General features: G+C 33.8%; 2 protein-coding genes across 5 annotated transcripts in view; both read left to right on the top strand.

Annotated features, from left to right (window-relative positions):
* The window catches only part of LOC129790048 (solute carrier family 35 member B1 homolog), a 766,332-nt gene that overhangs the window by 321,845 nt on the left and 421,050 nt on the right, over positions 1 to 23,437 (top strand). The window lies entirely within an intron of this gene.
* The window catches only part of LOC129790119 (T-cell leukemia homeobox protein 3), a 442,143-nt gene continuing 421,050 nt past the window's right edge, over positions 2,345 to 23,437 (top strand). Inside the window, exons 1-5 of one of the 3 annotated variants that reach the window (XR_008750531.1) lie at positions 2,345 to 3,760; positions 4,168 to 4,493; positions 9,255 to 9,349; positions 9,877 to 10,010; positions 13,931 to 15,011. Coding sequence is in view for 2 of the 3 variants with exons in the window: in XM_055827384.1 (XP_055683359.1) it covers positions 3,621 to 3,760; positions 4,168 to 4,493; positions 9,255 to 9,349; positions 9,877 to 10,010; positions 13,931 to 14,138 (903 nt within the window). In the remaining variant the exon portion in view is untranslated. Of the gene's footprint in view, positions 3,761 to 4,167; positions 4,494 to 9,254; positions 9,350 to 9,876; positions 10,011 to 13,930; positions 15,065 to 23,437 lie in introns of those variants that run through there. The other 2 variants (XM_055827384.1, XM_055827398.1) reach the window with 2 other exon arrangements.

Consider the following 23,437-nt stretch of genomic DNA (forward strand, 5'->3'; position numbering starts at 1 on the left):
ATTTATAAAAGATTTTATATATTTTTCATAAAAATAATACTTACTTATATCGTCTATATAAGATATCTGTTTATGCAAAATTTCTTGACAACTATAGAATTTTTTAAGGTGTCAAAGGCAAAGCTTTTTTTAATATATAGCATAGCTACCTAAAAATTCATCAACAATATATTCCTCTTTCTGAAGTGAAGTGATGCTGAAAATTGTAGCGAAATGAGGTGCTTCCCAGTTTAGCATTCAGTGTGGTATATCGAAGAACTTAATGTATTGAGGGGAGTCACTCCGATGGTGTATTGCGATTTTTTTCTTGCCACAGCAATCGGTGCTTGGTATGCATGTGAGAATGTCTACTTATTTATTTATAACAGACTTTTGCCTTTTATTGCAGAACAATTTGTATCAGAATACGATTGTGTTCATCCGCAGAGAATATTACACTGTTAAGATTCTCCTTCCTTCAAGTTTGTTTGTTTTTTTGTATTATATATTTTTTACAGCACTTATTTTTCCTTTTAATTTTACTGAATAATATTTTTTATCATTCTATATTTTTTTTTAATTTTGTATTTCATTTATTAGGAAATCCAATAAAACATTTTTCTATAAAATTTAAAGATTGTGCTTTAGAAAAACATTTAGAAGACCTAGTTTTCCATTTTAATAAAAAATTTAGAGTCTCATAAATTTTATATTTTCTATAAAATATCTAAATTAAATTTCAATCAAGTCCACAAAACTAATTTAAAAAATAATCATAAAAGTTTTTATTTTACATCAGTGCATAAACATGAATTTTCGATAGAATAAAGTCCATCTCATACCACCAAAGCCCTCTGTTTTTGGTATAAGAGCTTTGGTTTCGCCACCGGAGGCACAATTTATTCGATGTCATTGTTATGTGATCTGAATGAAGAAATAAAATTTACCAGTATCACAATGGAAATTTACTTTATCTTCCGTGCAAACCGCTGGGAATCACAAATTGCTTGAATCAAGTCCAATAGAAAATACAAGTCTCGTAGCCGAAGAATATAGTTATTGGTCTACTTAAGGGCAATAAATTGAAGATTGAATTCAGAAAGAGCCTATTTTATGACCATTCAGGCATATCCCATTAATGTTGCAACAGACATACGAGATCCTCTGGGAAATACTCTACCCAAAAACTCATTTCTATCAACCACAAATTTGTCTTTCCGTCTGACGTCGTCCATGGCGTTTCATTTTTGCTCCATCAACATGACTATATCATATAAATCCACTATATAGACATCCCCACAAAATTGTCTCCTCAAATGATGGTTTTCTAAAAAATAATTGTCTTGAGATCATCTTAAATTACAAAACGCCGCTGGTTGTGTGGCGATTATTATCACTGCGGGGCTCTCACGTTCTGTCCGTTGATGGTTTTCGTATTCTCATTTGGAGTTGCGAATAAGTATTTAATAGATTTTCATTTTTTATAGCTTTCCCGTCCCCTTTTCATTGTGCCTCCACAATCATCTTCCTGTGAATCTACTTAACAAGCGGAAATTGCGGTTAAGGTTTATGATTTGGATTACACTTCCCTTTCAGACCACTCATTTTTTTTTTCTTTAATAATATTGAAGATTTGACTGTAAGACTACTAAGAGGGACTTTCTCCTCATTTCCCCAAAGAAAATTAACTAAAAAAGCTCTAATGGAAATTACACTATGATGTCATTCACGATACTCTTCTCAAATGTTTGAAATGACCATCTAACAATGTATTATTTCTTAACTACCTACATACATAAAACGCAAAATTATATATGTATGTATTTACATATAATTATGATGCAAATGCTACTTAATTGAGATTGTGAAAATTTATAATTTCCATATGCTTAAGCATTTTTGTAATCATTCATTGCAAGCTCATTTTTGCATTTTTTTAGCTTTTATACGTACGTATGTGCTATATATAATTTTTCTAAGCTATGTACCTATATTTCTATTAATTTCATATCTTTAAATGACAATTTTCCAACTTTTCTAAACGCAGAGAGGTCTCAATTAGTGAACTCAAAAGGTTTACTCTTATTAGATTAAAAATTTGGAAAGCATAAAAAACAAATTTCAATATTTCTTATTAGAATACTGTACATGAGTATAAAGCCTATAGAAAATAAATGAAAGGGAAGGTATAAGGAGAAAGAACGTAAGAATCTGAAAGAAAGATAGAGAAAAAACGCATGTAATACGACATATCATTCGTTAATTGAAACCTCTCTGTATACAATTGTTTGCAGCAATTCAATTAGCACGTAATATTGCAACATTTTCCACTCTGTAGCTTTAATACGTTTTCACGCTTCGGAAGTTCCATACAGCGATATTACATAAAATCTCTCAGATATGAAGTAATCGCAAAAATATACCCACATATTACTATGTTGTATAAAACCATGCATAATAAATCTGTTTTTTAAGGCTTCTTGAAAACAAAGACAATAGGATAATTTTCTCTTTAATAAAATTTACTTAATTCAACTTGTCCACCCATATAAATTATTCAGCAAAAAAAAAAGATAAGTGTTTGTCACTCCTCTGTAATGTGATTACATAGATTACATCCATCTTCGCGGAAGCTATAATTAATTTCCTCTACCATATCACATAACTTTTAATAAAAACCCCTCTATATGTACGATGCTTAAGTATATAGCAATGTGGGGAGTGGTAAAAGGACAAATAAAGCAGTCAATTGACAATGTATTCTACTTCTCGAGTGCTATAATGTCCTATGTAATATGCAAAGAAAATCCGTTTGGCCATTTTCTAACTAAATTGCTTCGCCAAATCAAAATAAATACGATTTCCCTCGTCGCACTTGCACTAAACACCGGGAATCTGAACCAATCGCAGCACCGCTGATACGCCCAACCGACCAACTCACCATGGCATCAGACACCGCGGAACTCACACAACCAGCTACCATCTCAATGAACGCGCAATCCGTAAGGCGGAGTCATGGTGGTACTCAAGCGCACCACATTTTGATTCACTATTCTTTCTGCTTATCCGGCACCTCTGCAGTCTTTGTCCAGAAGTGCTCCGGAAAGCATCTTGAGCGGACGCGGGAATTTATTTTTTGGCGCCTAAACGAAAAAAGATTCCTCTTTCTTTCTAACTACATAATAAATCCTTAAGACAATTCTGTGAAAGAGTAGAGCAAGAAATTAATTATCACAGGTGTTAAGGAGAAATTTCAGGAGATCCTTGAGTGATTAATGTACTTTCGCGAATTTCTTAATTTCTCTGACCAATTTCTTGACCCAGCAATTCCCATTGGGGCTCTTGTGTGCGACAGAGAGGTAGCCAATGTGTGATTTGGATGTTGACACCTCGATGATTACCTTCATCCATATCGCTGTCAATTAACGGTCAGCAAATTGCTGTTCATGTTTACGGTGACTGTGATACCCCTGGGACATGTTCCACCATTCAATAAGGTGTTAGCGTTAATAAGGCAATGTGAGCAATAATTTCTCCGTATCAGGTGGTGTACAAGTGTGGCTTGCAAGTGGTGATCAAAGTGCTTTTGTTGGGTGTTGGGGTCAATTGCAATAGCCGCCAAAATAGCGCCCTTAACGGCAATGTCGACCCACGGGGACGACGAACAGGAAATAAATGTGGATGTGGATTCGGACTCGAGGATGAGTTGCGGAGGAAGTGGATCAGATATTGATTGTGACGGTGGCGGAAGTTGCTATGATGATTCAGAAACTGCCATAAGGTGATTATATACATACATATACATAATATGTATATTCCCCTCATTTTGCACAATTTTAGTATAAACTACATAGCCATATGCAAATCAACATCTTGTGAGATATCAATAATGCAAACAGGACTGTATTTTGTGCTAAAACTGACATATTTCCTTGCTAAAGCGTCCCATTAACATTGCCTTTAGTGACTGCTTTACAAAATATACAAATGTCGAACGAAAATGTTGCGGTATGCATAACAAGCTTGATTTATGATCCAAATGCATTTGAGATAAAGACGTGCGTTTAAGAGACTCACAATATTACTCTTAGAGATTTTTAATGCTCGCTTAGATTAAACAGGTTTCCACCATCAAGCTCCATGAGTAATTCACTTGTAACTTTGTTGTACATTTTGTCTCCTCCACAGCGAACCGATTCAGTCGGAACAGACGCGCTCCTCCAGTGAAACCCTGCCTTTCAGCATATCACGTCTACTATCGAAACCTTTTGAGAATAATAATAAAAATGATAAGGAATTCTTGGATACCGAGAGTAAATTGTCATCCGCACTGTCGTCGGCGGGTTTAACATACTCCACAGCCGCCGGTAGTCTCTACACGTATCCCCTGTATCCACCTGGCCACGTGCTGAGAGTACCCCCACAGAGGGGTCCATGTACTCCACTCACGTGGGCACTACCGCCCCTACATCCTGCTGCCCTCGCTCATCAGGCTGTGAAAGACCGATTAGCAGGTAATAATATATTAATTTACTACATAAATTGAAACACTACCTACATTAATACCTACACGATGTAAAATAAAGGAACATGGAGCTAGTAATTATATCTAATGATTATTTAGTAAGAGCATTGAACTCATATCCTAACGACAAAATTATCTATTTCCTGTCATTATTTTTCGATTTTTTTATCTTGAGAAATCATATTAAAAAAAAAAAAGATATTATTTTAGCATATTTTATTGTAAACTTATTTAATTGTTCGTCGTTTTAGATCTCAGTTTATGGTCACGATGCAATGCTTGAAAAAGTTGATAAAGTGATTTTTTGTCAATGAGTTTTTACCGAATTTATAAATCTGTGCTTTTTTATAAGAAATGATAATAATTAAAATAACTCATTCAAATATTCGCAAATAAATAATTTAAATGTATTCGAAAAATCTCTTAACACCGTCTGACAAAATTTGTCGTTAAAATATTTTTATTTTATAATAGTGACGTGAATTTTTATTTTTTTGATAGGCACTAAGAAAAATAATATTCTATTATCAATGTCTTCAAATAATTATTTAGGGAACTTACATTATACATTTAACCGTAAGTTTTAAGGCAGAATAATTATGTAGACAGGAAAAATTTCTATTTAATGCTTATCTGGCGTTTTTCCTTACACGTAAAGAAAGAACAGAATTAATTCGTATTTCAATTTTTTTTTAAAGATTGCTCATTAGTTCCAAGTTTTATTTTCCTTTATAAATTAAAATGTTTTTGGACAGAATCTTATTGAAGTATTAAATGAATTAATAATTTTTGAATAATCAAAGAAGTAATAGTTCTTTGTCTTCAGTGTATAAAATAAAGATATAAATAATCATGAAAATCAAATTTGCATAACACATATCAGTTTCATTTTATGGGAAACATCAGTTTTGATGCCATCTCCATTATTATAAATAAATATATATATAAATAATAATCATAATGATAAATAAATATTTCATCGCTGAAGTTCAATTTGTAGGTAAATAATAATAATAGTAATATTTTTAATCCTTTTGTGCAGGATACAGATTTAGAATTTAACCAAATAATTATACTCACAGTAATATTAGTCTTTGACTGAAGTATACAATAAAAAGGAAAATTATTCATATTACAAAATATACTACTTATATGTGGACAATAATTTTTGTATAACCGAAGTATATGTAAGAGTTTGAAAATATCAATTTTCACGTCGTGGCAATTACGGTTTTTAGGTTTTTTAAAAATTCCTTTACAACAAAATTCCAACTTTCTTTTTTTCTTTTAATATGAGACAATAAGATGAACCTGTATCTACCTATCTTAATTATTAATTGACTTCTAAATGTTATACTTCATTCTACTTCTTATATGTGTTTTTATGACATAATTTCTTTGCTATAAAATTTTAACAATGGTGCTTGTTCGCAAAACATAAAAGAGTGCTTCGAAATCTTCACGATTAAAATGAATGCCCAGATATTCGTCGTGTGTGTGTGATGATGATCAAAAGAGAGTGGAAATAGGAATTACGAGGAGACATCCTCTTGTCGGCGGAACCTGACTTCCTTTTGGCCACTCTGATTAGCACCGACCACCTACATGGCCCCATAATTGCATGGTGTAGTTCGGTGTCCCGAAAGTGCAATTATTCACCTTTAGTAAATTGGTCTGTGAAATTTTCATGTCAAAGGTATATCCGTCTTTTGCCTGTTCCCTTAATATGTGTGTATACGTGTTGTTTGGTTTAATTTTCAAAATAAACAAAGACTTTTTATGTGTATCATTTTTGTCATCATGACCCTCATCGTCTGCTGGAGTCACCACCGAGAGATCTTCTCTCCTCGTTGTCGGTGCTCATGTCTTCTTTAATTCTACACATCCGGCGCGCTTTCAGCGTCTCCTCCTTCACCAGGCCATATTACCTACATACATATATGTAGGAGACCTTGCCGCCAGAAGAATTGTGTAGAAGACACACTCACATATTATGGGCAATCAGCTACTGTTTTCAACGCTTTGCAACTTAAACTGATACCAATTTTATGTCGATTAGGATCAAACATGCAACGCGCACAAAAAACATCCCATTGAAAAAAACAAACAATTTCACATAACATAGTCGCCAGTTGGGGTATTTGTGGCCTTTCCGCAGTGGTCGGTCCGTTCCATGCTATATGTATGTACAAGAGATGTATGGATTGGGTGACTTAATCACCATAATCCGTAAGTATAAAAACGTGTTTCTGGCTGGGTGTTATCTCCCCTCGCGCGCTGGAGACGTACCGACTCTTTTCTTCGCTGGATATCCACTTTTTTGTCCAATTTGTATAACGAAGTTCATTACAATTCAGAGACGGCATAAAAGTAAAGTTTTCTGATAAAAAAAAGAGTCGCGACGGAGCTTCTCCACGCCGGTTGAATTGAACAAAAATAAAATATTCAAAGACAAAACATAAAATTGTTATCATTGACTTGTGTACGATGTGCATTAGAGGTATTTTAATTGGATAATTAACATAATTTGTTGCTGTAAGTTAATAAAACTTTTTCCATGTCCACCATCCATTGAAACTATTAGTTGGTATACCACAATCGTGGCATACCAAGTATTGTAATCGTCGGAAAAACCGACCCTATTAGATCGGGCTCAAACTTGGTATGAGCACGTTTTAGACATCCCACATTACGAAAATGGTGGTGGAAAATTTTTGATCCGGCCGGCCTGCCGGCCTGCCGGCCTGCCGGCCGGCCGGCCTGCCGGGCAGGACTCCACATTTTGCATTATAGCTCGAGAACGGTAACAGATAAAGACTTCGGGTTTGAAGTTTTCTATAGAAATGTGGGTGTAAAATTTCATTTTTTCGCATTTTCAAAATCCAAGATGGCCGCCGTCCGCCATTTTGAACCACCGTCAACCACTTCCCTTACAGCTAGAGATCTGAAATTTTAGTATGTTGTAGAGCTTAGTGAGATGTTTTCATCAACAATTCATACTTGAAAATCGGTCAAGCGGTTTAGCAAATATGGCGGTCTAAAGCAAAAAGTGTTTTTTCGATATAACTCGAGAACGGCTTGATCGATTTTGACCATCTTGGTATCAAATGAAAGGTATTGAGAAGCCCTACAACTCTCTAGAACATTTCAAGTTTCAAAAACATCCGCAAGAGGCGCTAAAATCAAAAACAAAAATTGCCTAACTTTAAGGGGCAATATCTCCCAACATCTGTTATCGTTTTCCTTTAAATTTTGATATGTTGTAGCATGACTCAATATCTTTCATCAGTCCGAAAATGAAAAAATTCTATGTCGCCGTTTAGAAGATATAGTCATTTGAAAAATTCTTGAATTTGAAAAGTTCTAAGAGCCATATCTCTTGAACCGCTTGTCCGATTTGACTCAACTTAGTATCAAATTAAAGGTTTTGCAAAACTCTACAACTTTCTAGAACATCAGAAACCTCTAGAATCATTCTTTCAGGACGAAAAGTGCAAAAAACTGTTTTGGTAGAACATAAATCCGCCATTTTGTGTTCTGGAGGTGACCTTGAAATGTATCGAAATATATGTAGATTATAGCTTATTTCAATACCTTTCCAGAACTAGTCAAGAAATTTCTGTAGGTCTAACAGAACTTAAGATATAAGCATTTTATACTGTCAAATTGGTAAATTTTACAAAAAATCGACTTTGCCTACTAATATTACTCACAAATTAAATTACAACGCATAGACTGACCCATCCGCGTTGTGGTATACCAACTCTAATAACTGGACGCGTTATGATTGACTTTCAGGATTTTTAATTTATGCACAAACTAAAAAAGAGAATACAAATTGAAAACAGGAGCGAAAATATAATGCGAATCTATAGAAAATGCTTTTTAGTCAATTTTAGCCACATTTATACATAGTATATGTACGTGACAGCATATTGAAATATTCAAAGAAGATACCACGATATGTATAATATTACCTACCTACTTATGAATATAAAGCCATCGAGATTATTTGAGAGATATAAGTGGGGAAATAAAAGCTCCCTCCTTGAATCCTTTTAGACATTATTGCTTATTGATTTATTCATAAATGCCCCACCATCGTAAAAAAAAGTCTTCCCATGCGTTCACTTCCCCCGATTCCAGGGGCGAAAGTGTTGCGAATAGCATATTAAATTATGCTTTATATTATTTTCGACAAACGCCGTGCTTTTCATAAAATGGATTGGAAAGCAAGTTGAGGAGGTACTACCCCCTAAGCCATGATGTTCTTTTTTTTTTTGCCTCAACCACTTAACCACCCTGAAAAGATATCTACGATGGGGTTTACATGCGTGAATCAATGTAAAGCGATGCTATGGGATTTTTTCACAGTCCCATCGTTTTTGGAATCCACGTGTGGGGTGGTTATCATATTCTCGGGAATTTGTTTATTGATTTTCTCTTCTTTAGGATTTACGATGAAGATCAAGAGCTTTTATGGTTATCAAATATTACTTTTTGCGCCTTGAAAATAATATCATATATTCCATCGAAATTGGAGCTCATATTTATTGCACCATAATTTATTAATATACCTCAATAGATTTTACAGAATTTATGAAAAGTCATTGAAAGTGTAGCATTATATTAGGAAAATTTTTGCTTTCTCACTAGAAAAAAATATTAGCTCAATTGATTCTGCCTTGAAACTTAAATTTTTCATTAAAACTTTTAATATTTATAATGGATGTATTTTTTATATTTCCAGCAGCCTTTCCAATTGCTCGGCGTATCGGTCACCCCTATCAGAACCGAACTCCTCCAAAACGAAAAAAACCTCGAACTTCATTTACACGAATACAGGTAAATTGGAATATAGAATTATTATGATTTTATCAAAATAATATTCCCAAATTATATATAACGAGCCATGAAAATTATTTTGTTTTTTCATTACAATCGATTCATTTAGAAAATTATAAATTGAAGGAATTCTTAGAGAATAGAATATAACTTTTTTTTTGAGTATTACAGTTAGGAAATTTTTATTGTTAATTTTTCTTTATTTTAGTAAAAACCAAATGGTTAAAGAAAGAAATTTCAAAAAATTTGGTTAAGAATTAGCCTTTCTAAACAATTTTGAAATAATTCTTTGCAAAAATTTAAATTATTCGTAAACGTAAAATTGTTTACTATAGTTTAGATGGGTTTAGATCCTAAATTACCTGTACTAAAATGAAATTTTTATTTCATTTTATATTTTAAAGAGATTTTATAATTAAACCCAATTCTTCAAAATAAAGTTACAAAAATGAAAATTAAATTAATAAAAAGAAAGAGGGTATTTATCATAAAATTAATTGATTACCACGATAACGATAATTTTGTAGGTAGCTGAACTGGAGAAGCGATTTCACAAACAAAAGTACCTGGCATCTGCAGAGAGAGCAGCATTAGCACGAGGGTTGAAGATGACTGATGCGCAAGTTAAAACATGGTTCCAAAATAGACGAACAAAGTGGAGGTGAGTTGAATTTACGTTAAATTAACTACATTCTCCCAAAGTGGGGTTACACCAATGTTCAATTTGTTCTCTAAAATTTTCATCAATACCTCTGTGCGCGGGGAGGATCTCTCTAAAGACTTGATGACAGTATTTGCTGCAAAATAGGGGGGTACGGTGTTGTTTCCAACATATAGTTGTTGAAAAAGCGACCATTGTATCAATTTCCATACACCTGTGTCACAGTCCTAATTGAATTGTTAGCGAATTAGTGGGAGCACACCCCTCTAATATGAAAATGATCATATTCAAGAGTGAAAATTATTCACATTCAAATTCAGTCTCCGGGGGGCGTTCATTTCATTCGCGCAGCTGAAAAACAACATCGTTACATTTGAGATGAAAACCAGCATCTTTATATTCTACACAACATATTAAGATATTCAATGCTGCTGTATGGTATATAAGACACGTGACTTTATGAAAAATTTAGCATAGCTGCTGTATAGCAGCATAAGGTACGTAAGGGGATGAAGTTTTAAACCATCAAATATTTATATTCCGCCATTATGGACCGATTTAAAAGTGTCAAAGTCAGAGAACCACTCCACAAAAACGGTGAATGATGCAAAAAATTCTACAGTAGCATTGAAATGACGAAAATGTTAGGGGTGCAAAATAAAAACTTTTATAAATATTTTATAAACAATCCGCCATGGCTGTAAAGAAAATTTGGGAGATTATATGCAATGTTTTGCATCAGAAATCATATCTTTTAAATATTTTCTTCTTAAAAGTTCCTTGTGCGTTGGAGAAGATTTAATTTCGAAATCAATTTATTTAATCACTTAATTGTTTCTCATTTATTAGTCACAAGAGAGAATTAACACACTCAACATACGGGGACTAAAAGGTCTTCTCTTGACTTATATAGACAAGCTTAATATAGAGGAGTATCGTGACATTAAGAAGGGAGAATAAAGCCCATGAAAGCTGTGAAAGAAAATGTGGTTTACTTTCAAGGATCTTTTGAGAGCATTTGGTTAATTTAACATTCTATATAGCTATAAAGGGATGAAATTGCCAGCTTTTATATAAAAATGGTCCCTGTTAATTTTTTTATTCTGAATTCGTCAACGGCACCCTTAATATTTTAATATTTCTTCTAAGCTTTTGGCTACATGTTGGGATACCGTCAAGGGTTGTTTTTCTATATTTTATTAACCACAAAATTATTTTTACAAATTCAAGCTTAAGATTCAAGTCCAAAGCAACCAGTTGTTTAATATTTTCGAATGTAGATAATTAGAATTTCTGCTTGAGCTTTTAAAAAGTTCACAGACTTGATAAGCATTTAATATTTTATGTCATATACATAAATATAATGTACAATTACATATTTCTATGAAATAGGAAACATTTTATAGTTTTTACCCATACTTTATAGATTAATATAAATTAAGTCACAGCAATATAAAACATGTTCTAATATGAAATGAATATTAAAAAATCAATTGAATCGAGGCTAATAAAAACACTATTGACAACTATATACATGCATTCAATTAATATTATATATTTTTTCTATGCAAAACTCTATGTTGCAATACAGTTTGAAATTATTTAAACGAAAAATGGAGATATAACAAAGATTTTGAAAGCGTAATTTTTTCATTATGTGTCCATGCAATAAAATGGGGAGAAAGTTCTTTCGATTGAGTGGTAAATTTGTTACTGGGCTTGAATGTCGTGTACTTCTTAATTCTCGTAACACACATTCATGGCATGGGGTAATTCTGCTTTGCGATGCGTGTCACTCTTTTGATTCGATTAAGATCACACACCACTTCAGAGTCACTGCTTCCCTTTTTCGGATTGGATTGGATGGTATATATAATACGGTGTGTATGTGGGGGTTGTACGGATAATACAGCGGCGGGAGGGGGTGGGAAGGGAAATGTACTGTGTTTTGTATTCGATTACATCAACAATGTAGAAGAGGCAAATGTTTTTCGAGTCTCGTTTTGTGGCAAAATGATTCTGGCAATCGAAATAGCACTCAATTCCTGGGGATGTGAATTATTAAGTAGGAAAAGTGGTAGAGGGTGTATTCTCAGTGCCTGGTTTTTACAACTTACTTTCTTCATTTTCTACTGTCTTTCCCCACCATGCCGATGAAAAACTTCGGATATTATGTGTTAAAAGTAAAAAAATAAATAAATGTGTAACCTTCATATTAATTATTTAAAAGTTAAATTTGTTTTAAACTTTTTTTGAACTAATTTTTGAACCCTCCACGAAGGATTTCTTGGTTTGACTCGTCCATCTTTCCAATGAAAATTTCTAGAACTTTAGGATTAGTCCTAAAGCTTTATTTTCTTGAAAATCTTAAACAACTTTATTGTATTAATGAAAATAACTTTATTATATACTTTCAATAACAATACCTTGGCAAAGTTGAAGCATTGTAAAAGACCTTTCTTTTGAGTTCACATGAAAGCCATTAGGGAGTAAAAGATTTTAGACGAGCAATTACTACAAAAAAGCCGTGGTAAAGTCATGCATATTGAGTTACATTAAAATTTATTTCCCTTAATGCTAGAATAAAAAAAATACTGCTGGAATTCAGCCTTTATTCAACTTGAAGAATCACAAGAAAACCCCTTTTTCCTTGAATGTGTTACCCCAACCTAAGAAAGTCAAATTACTTTATCATGGTATGTTGGGTATGGGGCCTTAACCCTTCTATTCACGTGCTCACATTTTAAGTGAATCACATTATTAATAATTGTTATTACACTCATTGTCCTAAATATTATACTGGGTTTAATATGAAAAGCGGTTGTTGCATTTGCGCACTTTACCGTGAAGAACCTCCCCTTTTACCAAATAGTATTACCCATTTCAGAGGCGCCATTACACGAACAAGCCTCTTTACTCGACTCATTTTGTACACAATCGCTACCAAAAGTGATCATTAATATGGATGTAATAAAATTTTCCCATTCTCATTAAAGGGGAAGTGAAATATTTATTGGTAAGGTGAAAATTAAACAGAGCAGACATGCGGTTTTTTGTACCCAATATGCGAAATTTATTATGCTTTTTATGACATACAATTTTTTCTTATGCTTCCCCCCATAAAAACATTCTGATTGTTTAATCTTTAAATCAATATAATGAAGAAAGAAATTGTAATTTTTCCATCATTGGTAGAGAAGTTTTTTTTTAATATTATGGGTGGGACTGTGTTCAGAAAATTCGAGTTCTTTTCAGTATAATTCAGCTTCGAATGAAGCGAAATAATTAATTTCTATAATGCTATATAGGTTGTTACGTAGCATAGACTTTGGTATCCAAAGAGAGCCCCCAAATTATACAAATCGACTTCATAATTGGTTCCGACATCGGAAAATTTGCGGCCGCGCTAATTAACTTTGATAAATACTTTATGAGCTCAAGCGCAAGTCCATCCCTTGGATTTATTCTCTCTTGTTTATTTAGCAAAAGTGTGAATTATTAAATTTCACTCTTCTCCTCCATAATCATAGTATAAGCTCAATATGGGAGATGATATATGTTGTATGTTAGGTACCTTTGTTTGGCGAGGAGTTATGCGATGAAACCATAAATTTAGCGCCAACTCATCCAATATCAAGCCCATAAATATTTACACTGATACGATGAAACCAATCTGTTCACATATCAAGTAATTTGTACAGTAATTAAACATCTAACCCCTGTTCTATCATAATTCGGGTAAATTGGGAGAAATTTATAGTTGTTGTCTTTTGTGAAAGTAAATTCATCTTTGGGTGTTTCGGTGTGATTTAAGAGAGGTACTTTGTGGTTTCTCAGCCTCGCATAAATTGAAATGAATACTTACATTCTGTGGAAAGTCTCCAAAGGTAAATTGGAATTTTGTTGCTTCTCTTTTGTAGACGCCAAACAGCAGAGGAGCGGGAAGCAGAGCGGCAGGCAGCCAATCGATTGATGCTGTCGCTGCAGGCTGAAGCGTTGAGTAAAGGATTCGCACCTGCGGGTTCTGCTCCACCTCATGCTACAACACCGACGGCATCAGCAGCCCCTCCTCTTGCAGCTCTGCACGGTTTGCAACCCTGGGCTGAACCCCATACGGCAGGTTGCTGAAAGATTGCCCAATTTGCCGTTTATTTTGAGGGCTAAACTAACTAACCCATGTGCGTGATAGGATGCCTATGAGAGTGTGAGACATTAATCTGGAATGTGGTTTAGTGCAAACTATCAATAGTGAATCGTACAGCTAACATTAATAATATACTTTGTAAAGAAAAGACAATGAATGATCTCATGCAAAATTGTGAAAAAAAATGTGAATTAACTGTATATATAGCTAAACAGTGGCTTTCATTTTCCTTAAAAAAAATTATTAGATTAATTATTCAATATTTGAATAAGAACTTACTAGTGTAACTAATTCAAAGTCTTAAAACAATTTTTAAAAGTTTTTTTTTTTAATATTTTCTTGAATATACTGCCTTTAGGAGATCCCAGACAATCTTTTCCTTAAAAATTACATAAAATGGTCAGTGAAAACGTTTAAATTTTAAATTAAAAGTTAGTTTGTGATTTTTTTATTGTATTTCTGAAAGCCACTATAGTGTTACATAGAATAAGATTTTATTATTGTAGAAAACGATATTATCTTTAGTAAAGAGACAAGAGAAACTACTAAACATAAACTTATCACAAACGCATACCTACATACTCCTTAAAAAAAATTGTTTTTTAGTTTTTAAATTACTTTCCTTTACAAATTATACAAGAATTCAAGGAAAAAGGAATTAAAAAAACTATTCATGATTTTTTCCTCTATTCAGAAGTTTAAGAAATCAACAAAAAAAATACTTTTTTTTATCTAATAAAATGACATAAATGCGTTAACAATTTCATACTCAAATACCCCAAAACAATGAGTTATTATTAAATTGTAAATATAGCGATAGAACTTCAATTAAAAAGAAAAATAGAGTTAAAAAAAAAGTAATTTGTAAAAGAACCAAAAGTAGAAATTCTCCTTTGTAAAAGTGAAGGAAATTTTCTTCCATGACAAATATGTAAAAAAAAAGTATTACAAGTTCATAATCAAATATTGTAAAATTTAGTAAAAATAAATCAATTGATGAAAGAATAAAGTTTGTCTTGAATTGGCCATTTATTTTTCCAACAGAAACATAATATAAAAACTATTGTTGCAATTTGTGTGTATAATTTTCATGTTTAGAAGCAATTCTTGGACAATCTTGACAGTTTTTGTGCTTTTTTCCATATTATAAATAATTGCAGGTTCCTTTTGATTACTTTTCATTCAATCGTTGTTGTGTAGCCAGTATGTAATTGGTTTGGATCTCATTAAAGTTAAGACGAGCGTGACCTATGAAATTATTATTATTTTGTGTCAGGAATGTCATTACATACCAGCAATTTTGTGTCTCTCGTTCTTCATCGCTCTTTGAGGAATATATATCGTTCACCCGGTTCACCCAGGTAATTTAGTGCTTCCTCCACGGAAACGGAAAAATGTATAGCAAAATAGAAATATATATAAAAAAATCCACATAGACGATATCATTGTATTTTATTTTTTGAATAAAAAAAAGTAATTACAGACTGCGAAAACCGATTATGTAAAATTGTTTTTTAGTATAAATACCATCACCAAATTACGACTCGCCTCGAATGATAAATAATGCAAAATTATATATTGCCCATATCAATGAAGGGGGACCCATTTAAAAATGCACCCCTTTTATTTTAGACATTTGATTTCACACTCAATTTTAACTCAATTAAATTTTCAAACTCATCAAAAATTTATGGGGTTTTATTGGCCGCTTCGTCCGCACATATCGTTCACATGGTGCAGAATTCGATAAAATTGAAACTTCACAATTTATACGGCAGTTCGCAAGTAATTTTCAACACCAACCAATCACACACCACACCCTCCCATCTTCCTGCAGATTTTATCGCATCGCATTTTCAACTAAACAATTTTCGCAATATTGCAAACATATTGCTTCAGCTCTTCTACGATATAGTCAAGCAACTTTTAGTGCACCCACCATTCATGGAGAGTTTGTAAATAAAATATATTTACCATATCGAGAAGAATCTTCATGAAATCCTTAATTATGGGAATAGAGGGGTCCATTGAATTTGTTTCCTATGTAATTGGTTAAATGTTTTAATGCTTAATTGTCTATTGAATTTCAACTAAGAAAATGCCTCAAAGGTAATTCCATATTGAGATTGTTTGGTGTTGCTGCCGCATAGAAAAGAAAAAAAGATTTTTTCCCTTTATTCAAGAAACATTCATATTGGAACCTCGTACCCTATACTTACCCTATTACCCCTTACTGAATTTGTAAGGAGCAAAGGGACTTTACTCGATGCCTTGACTACTTAATCTTGAGGAGATAAACATAGACACTCCTCCAACACATCTACAGTACCATACCAATCCATTTATTTTCAATCCCCTGTGTCTTAAGGCAATTGACGGTCCATTCTGTGGAAGACACAAAACAGATTTTGGGTCTTTTCAATCAGACCGGGTGAGCTGGTGAAGGGATAAATATTTAATTGGAAGTAGATTCAAAAGGTATAGAAATCAAACACTTTATTTTCTATTTATTGGTTTTGCATGAAGAAAAAGTCCATCACGCTGTCGTCAATCAATTTAAATAAAGATCTCTTGGGAAATTTTTGTCGTGTGTACGCAAAGAGAGGTCCCGTGCCTGCGATTGTGCTTGTGTGTGAGAACAAAGATTGGCATTTTCATAATGAAAATTATATGGTGTTTCCATTAGAAGTACCACCCACCCACCCATAAAAAGAACTGCCAACAGAACAATATGTGGCACAATGAAAAATAAGCAGACACAATTTTCATATCCACATAATTCAATTATCCTTTTATGATTGAAGGGATGTAAGTTTGCTCGTTTTGTATGGTATGTAATGCTGCTATTTTTGAGGCTTTAATAAATGATATTGATGTTGTTATATTATATACGTATAACGCGTAGCATGTAATATGTAGAGTAATTTTCATGCTTTCAGTGATATTTTCCGCCTTTTTGTCCATTAATAGGCAATCCTAGATAGTTATCCAGAAATCAACTGTATGTAGTACGTCCCATGAAAAATAATATTGTCGAAATAGTGATTGAGTGATATACAATTTTCCCATTTTCCTCCAGTGAAATAGGATAACTAACTCAAGTGCACTACACGTGCATTGCATCCTCTTGGATTGGAACGTAATTGCGTTTTAATGCAATTACCCAACTCTCATGAGTGAAATCATGTCCCTTGAGACCGATTATCTTGTTATGAATTCAAATGCGATATATGTGATGTGAACAAACGGTCTTTTATGAGGACCTCCCAATAGGAGGGCATCGTGGTGCTGTACAATTCGCACCCCTATTCCAAATGAACACAATATGTGCGCGCGAGGTGGTTGTTCCATGACTGCTCACAGAGGGCTATAATTAATTTATGTGAACTGGTGTATGTTTTTTCTAGAGTGGAAAATGCTGTAATTTTCTTTCGTGAACACTTTGTTCATGTCACGGCGGAACAAAAAGAATTTATCAGGAAATTTATTTGCTATAAGGGAAATTCTTTACAAAAAGCTTTTTATTTAAAACACAATTGCTATGGAAATTATTCAAAAATATTTTAATTATTTATGTGAAGAAGAATTTGAGTTTTTCTCATCTTATGTTTTTTTTTTCAAATGTTATATAGACTTATATAATCCGAAATGTCGGATATTGGTAAAAATCCGCTTTTTCGCTTCGTTTATTTCTTGACTAAAGTTTAAATAGCTTAAATTAAATCCCAAAATTTTTTAACATAGGGGAGAGCGGGGTTAAAAAAGTCACTTAAGGGTTTAGAAAAAGCTCAAAATATCATATTTCCCAAATAGATAAAGCGAAATGTTTAGCTCATTTCTTTAGGAAATTTACTGCCATACAACTCTTTCTCAGATCATTTTGTTCTATCTAGCTAGGAAATATGATATTTTAGGCTTTTTCTAAACCCTTAAGTGACTTTATTAGCCCCGCCCTCCCCTACATAATAATAATTTGAAGGAAGTCTTTGGATAAAACTGATATCTTGCGTATGATACAGTATTTAATAAAATAAGTTATAAAGACTTTAGAGAAACATATTTTTTTAAACAAAAACAAATTTTTTGAGCGTAAAATAATAAAATTAAAAGAAATAATTTCCCCAAAAAATTGCGTTTCGTTCTTTCATTGAGATAAACTATTTAATTTCTTTAGATATTTTATATTTTCTCACATAAATTCATGTCGAGATAACTTTCAATGACACCACTAACTGCGACAAGTGTTTCATCGGAAATGTGATATCCGTGTCCCAAAGTCACCCCTCTGCAATGCTTGCAAATTAATCTAAACGTTTTTCTATTTGAGGGTTGAACAATCACAGCTTTTCTAATTCCTCAAATTCACTCTTTACTTGCAAAGTCAAATTAATTGCAAGACCCAAAATGGCCCAACTCCTCCCACACAATTCTTCATTTTCCCCTGTGAGATGTTAAAAAAAAAAACGGATCGTGTCTCGTATTTTTAATTTTATTATGAAAAAATAAGTCAAATTGAATTAGTTGTTTACTTTGCATGATGGTGGAAAGCGGAAAAAATTACCTGAGATGTAAATCAATTTTAATATGAGGATTTTCCATTTATATTTTCTTTCTCTCTCTATTATACGGACTTTTTTTCTACGTGGGGTTAGGGGTGGATTATAATTGTACTTTGGATGGAGAGCAAAAAAAAATGAGTAGCAAACACCCTTGACACTGCTCCACGGAGGAGACTACATATACACGAGGAGTTTCAATTATTCAAGCCGACGGAAAATTATCTCAATTTTTCTGAATTTACCCTACGTTTTCATTACTCACAAAACGTTTGTTTGTATCATCTCTGTGCAAGGCAGCAAAGATAGACCCCGGTGTGTGGGGTGATGATAAAGGTGTGTAGCATAGCACCCCCACACAGTTTTGTCTGCTGAGCATTCAAACAACCCCGACGGAATGGTTCTAATTCAATAAGAGAACACAATGGGTACCTCAAAATGGCTCTGGATTTACTGAAATAAAATTCCACAGAGTTCACCCTTCGACTTGTGCTGCGGGGCGAGAAACTGTGTGTGTGCTCCAATTGCTTTCGAGCGGGTGTTAATTCATCAAAATGTTTGTTTCTCCTCTGACTTTGCCTCCCCCCTTTTACATTGAGTGTAGTGCTCACGGGAAAAGGTGGAAAATATTCCGCAGATGAGCGTGATTAATGAATACTTTAAAAAAAATTTCCCACCCCCACTCGACCCATTTAAGGTGGATGTGAATTTTTCATTGGGATTTTCACATTAGAGCTGGTGGTCCCCATCTCTTCGGGGTCCTTTTTGCCGCCCCGCATTAACTCCACACTGAATGTTAGATCAAAGAAAATGGTTCACAATTGAAGCCAAGCAAAAGGAAGAGCCATCGTAAACCGATAAAGTGATTGGCTGTCCACATCTTTGACCAGTGTAATCAATCAAATCAACCAACCGGCACACAAGCTCTCCACTCTTCGTTGCTTTATCTCTTTCTTGTATCTTCTCTCCAGATACACACCACATAAAGATGGGAAACTAAATAAAGATCTCTCACAAAAGGGGTTCTTCGTACCACAGGAGAGCTTCAATTTAACTCCACCATTGTTCTTTGCAAGAAGCAATTTAAAGGCTTTAAGATTTCTTTATAAGACTTTTAAATGAACTTTTTTTTAACCCTTGGAATGCGGAGCGGGGTCGTTGAACGACCCCAGCGCTATATTTCGTGTTATATCTCCATAAATATATAAGACACCATTCCCATCTTTTGGAAATAAGTTCTTTGGTTATCTGAGGAGGTTGTGTAAAAATTTCAGCTCAATCCGACCACCACAAGAAAAGTTATTAAGGAAAATGTAGAAGAAGGGAATTCAAAAATTGGTGTAACGGTCATGCTGCGGAAAATTTTTTAGAGCATAAACAATATAAAACATAATTAGAAGCATGTAAATGTGCAAAACAATAAAGAATATTCGAGAAATATTGCCATTTATCACTTTGCGGGAAGTTAGGGGAATGTGGGGAAGAGTGGAAAAAAAATTGCAGTTTCTTGGCAAATTTCTCAAAAAGAAATTGTGAAAAATGATTGATGGTGCTATGCAGGAAAAGAATGTCAAGTAAAAATGATCATGACATTTTTTCCTGACATTTTTTTGTCATTCCCTCTCACTCCCACTAATACATTTATTTCTGTATCTTTCGTCTTTCTCTGACGCATGCTTCCGACATTTTCATCATTCTTTTCTGTGCACTCAACATGTTTTACATTTCGTATTATTTTCTCAGTATTTGGAGATATTTTTCCATGGAAAAGTGAAAATGGGCTTTCCTGAAGTGTTCTCAATGCCAGGAAAGCCGTGAAAAGTGGAAATTTATGGTCATTTAGCGGCCAAATATGTGAAAATGCGCGAAGTGAAAAATCAAAACATTCTTTCCCTGACCAATTTTTACGGGATATTTTTCTGTATTTTCACGACACAAATCACTTCTTGCGGGCTTTTTGTACCTTCCTACAGGTCATCTGCAGAGGGAAGGTCTGCTTGGGGTCAGGGAAATGCTTTCTGGGTGGTGGAATCCCACCTGAACGCGGAAAAAACTTTGTCCGGGAGTGAATGTTTTGCTGTCGAACTTCACTGTTTTCACTTATTTGGCCGATAAATACCCACGATTTTCCACTTTTCACATTTTCACAGGCACTTAGAACACTTCCACAAGTCGCTTTTCACTTTTCCCGAGCTAAAATATCACAATTTACAGAGAAAATTGCAGAAAACTAACAAATACGTTGACTTCACAAGAGCTGGAAAAAGAATGACAGAAAAAAACATGTCCCTGCGACATTCTTTTTCCAGCTCTTGTGAAGTCAACGTATTTGTTAGTTTTCTGCAATTTTCTCTGTAAATTGTGATATTTTAGCTCGGGAAAAGTGAAAAGCGACTTGTGGAAGTGTTCTAAGTGCCTGTGAAAATGTGAAAAGTGGAAAATCGTGGGTATTTATCGGCCAAATAAGTGAAAACAGTGAAGTTCGACAGCAAAACATTCACTCCCGGACAAGTTTTTCCCGCGTTCAGGTGGGATTCCACCACCCAGAAAGCATTTCCCTGACCCCAAGCAGACCTTCCCTCTGCAGATGACCTGTAGGAAGGTACAAAAAGCCCGCAAGAAGTGATTTGTGTCGTGAAAATACAGAAAAATATCCCGTAAAAATTGGTCAGGGAAAGAATGTTTTGATTTTTCACTTCGCGCATTTTCACATATTTGGCCGCTAAATGACCATAAATTTCCACGGTTCACGGCTTTCCTGGCATTGAGAACACTTCAGGAAAGCCCATTTTCACTTTTCCATGGAAAAATATCTCCAAATACTGAGAAAATAATACGAAATGAAAAACATGTTGAGTGCACAGAAAAGAATGATGAAAATGTCGGAAGCATGCGTCAGAGAAAGACGAAAGATACAGAAATACATTAGTGGGAGTGAGAGGGAATGACAAAAAAATGTCAGGAAAAAATGTCATGATCATTTTCTCTTGACATTCTTTTCCTGCATAGCACCATGAAAAATGTTTTTCCCTAATATCTCCTTCTAAGTATTTTAGGGCGGCGAATTTGTGGTGCAGGGTGCAAGAGGACTATATAAGGAATCTATAGGCACTAACCCGACAACTCCAGGTTGTATACTTTGGGAGAAAATTGGCCTTCTTTTTGGGGTCGTTCAACGACCCCACCTTCGCATTCTACGTAACTACCAAGGCCTCCGCATTCCAAAGGTTAAAGATTAAAAATTTTTTCAAAAGACTTTGGGATCGATTCTGATAAAAATCTTTTCTTTTGATTAATTAAAAAGTTAAGATTTTGACAGTTGAACATTTTAATTCGTTCTATTGTCGTTTAAAGAGAAATGAAAAAGTAATTTCCTTCAAAAACTCGATTAGAGAAAGAAATAAAATGTCAAAATCTTGTAAGATTTTTCCCAGAATACCAAGAATTTTATAACTGACAAATTGTAAGAAAAGAAGACCCAAATATACCCCTTAGGGAGTTATCACACCTAAGCTCTAAGCATTTGATGCTTAAGATTTTACATGTGACAAAACGAGAAAAAATACCGTTGTTGTCTCTCTCGTACTCACAGAGAGGTTATGATGCTCAAGCACTTGGAGCTTAAGTGTGATAGCCCCGTTATGATAAATAGACTCAGATTCGTTAATCGAATCACATCTGTGTGAAGCCTAGATTGAAGGTTTAACAATTTATTTTATTTCTTTAGCTTTGTGGGAAAATCTTTGTAGGAAAATGGGTTTTCCTTCAATTTTATACGTTTTAACTCACCAGGAATAAGAAAACTCATAAGAAAAATGTTTAATAAAAATAAACTCTTAAATGAATCTCATTCAATTTTTTATTTGAATAAAAATATTGATTTAACAGAAATATGCAAAAATATTAAAGATTTTTTCCTTATCTTAGACAATTTCTGATAATATTTTTCAGTGTAATAATTTAGTGCAGGAAAATTTTATTTTAATAATGAATGGAAAATGAAAGCGATTTTTACATCCATGAAATTGATATTTGAAATTTTAACTTTTCTTTTATAACATTTTTTTTTTCAACTTTAAACCACTATAGCACAATAAACTTATGTAGTTTGCCGATATGAGCTTGGAATTCATTCATCTGCATAATTAAATCCTTTCCTGTTGAGAATGAATGTTACAAAATCCTGGGGATGTTTGGGAAAATTAGCATTTCTTCCTGCTGCATTGGTATCCGCAGCAGTTGCGTGTCGCAGTGGCACTAAAAAATTATCTGGCTCATTCTCGAGCTGCTGGTAGTCCACGTCACGAATTTTATTTGCCGTATCCTCGACCGCGAAACTCCTTTTCCCATTCTTCCAGCCACGAGAGTACTGGAAAGTTTGTCCTTCTGCCTCCCAAAGGCTCAACAAGAGGAAAATGCAGACAATTGCCACGGTTTTCATTTTTATTTTGTGGTTAATTGAGTGCTTTCTTCACAAAATCCAGCTAAGAACTTTTAATTAAGCTGCACTCAACTCACTCTTGAGCACTTGACTAGATCCTTTAGGAATCGATATTTGCGACAAACTGAATCCCTGTGAGGATTGCTTCTCAATTTATACAGCTCCTCATAATTGTAGTCAAAATTACCAAGAATATAATTACAGGGAGAAGGACTCCTTTGTAATTAATCAATTGACTATTGTGCGTGCTGGATTAGATAAGCCTACGCGAGAAAATCAATGCTTT

Source organism: Lutzomyia longipalpis, chromosome 1 (assembly GCF_024334085.1).
Source record: "Lutzomyia longipalpis isolate SR_M1_2022 chromosome 1, ASM2433408v1".
In the NCBI taxonomy this organism is placed as follows: domain Eukaryota; kingdom Metazoa; phylum Arthropoda; class Insecta; order Diptera; family Psychodidae; genus Lutzomyia; species Lutzomyia longipalpis.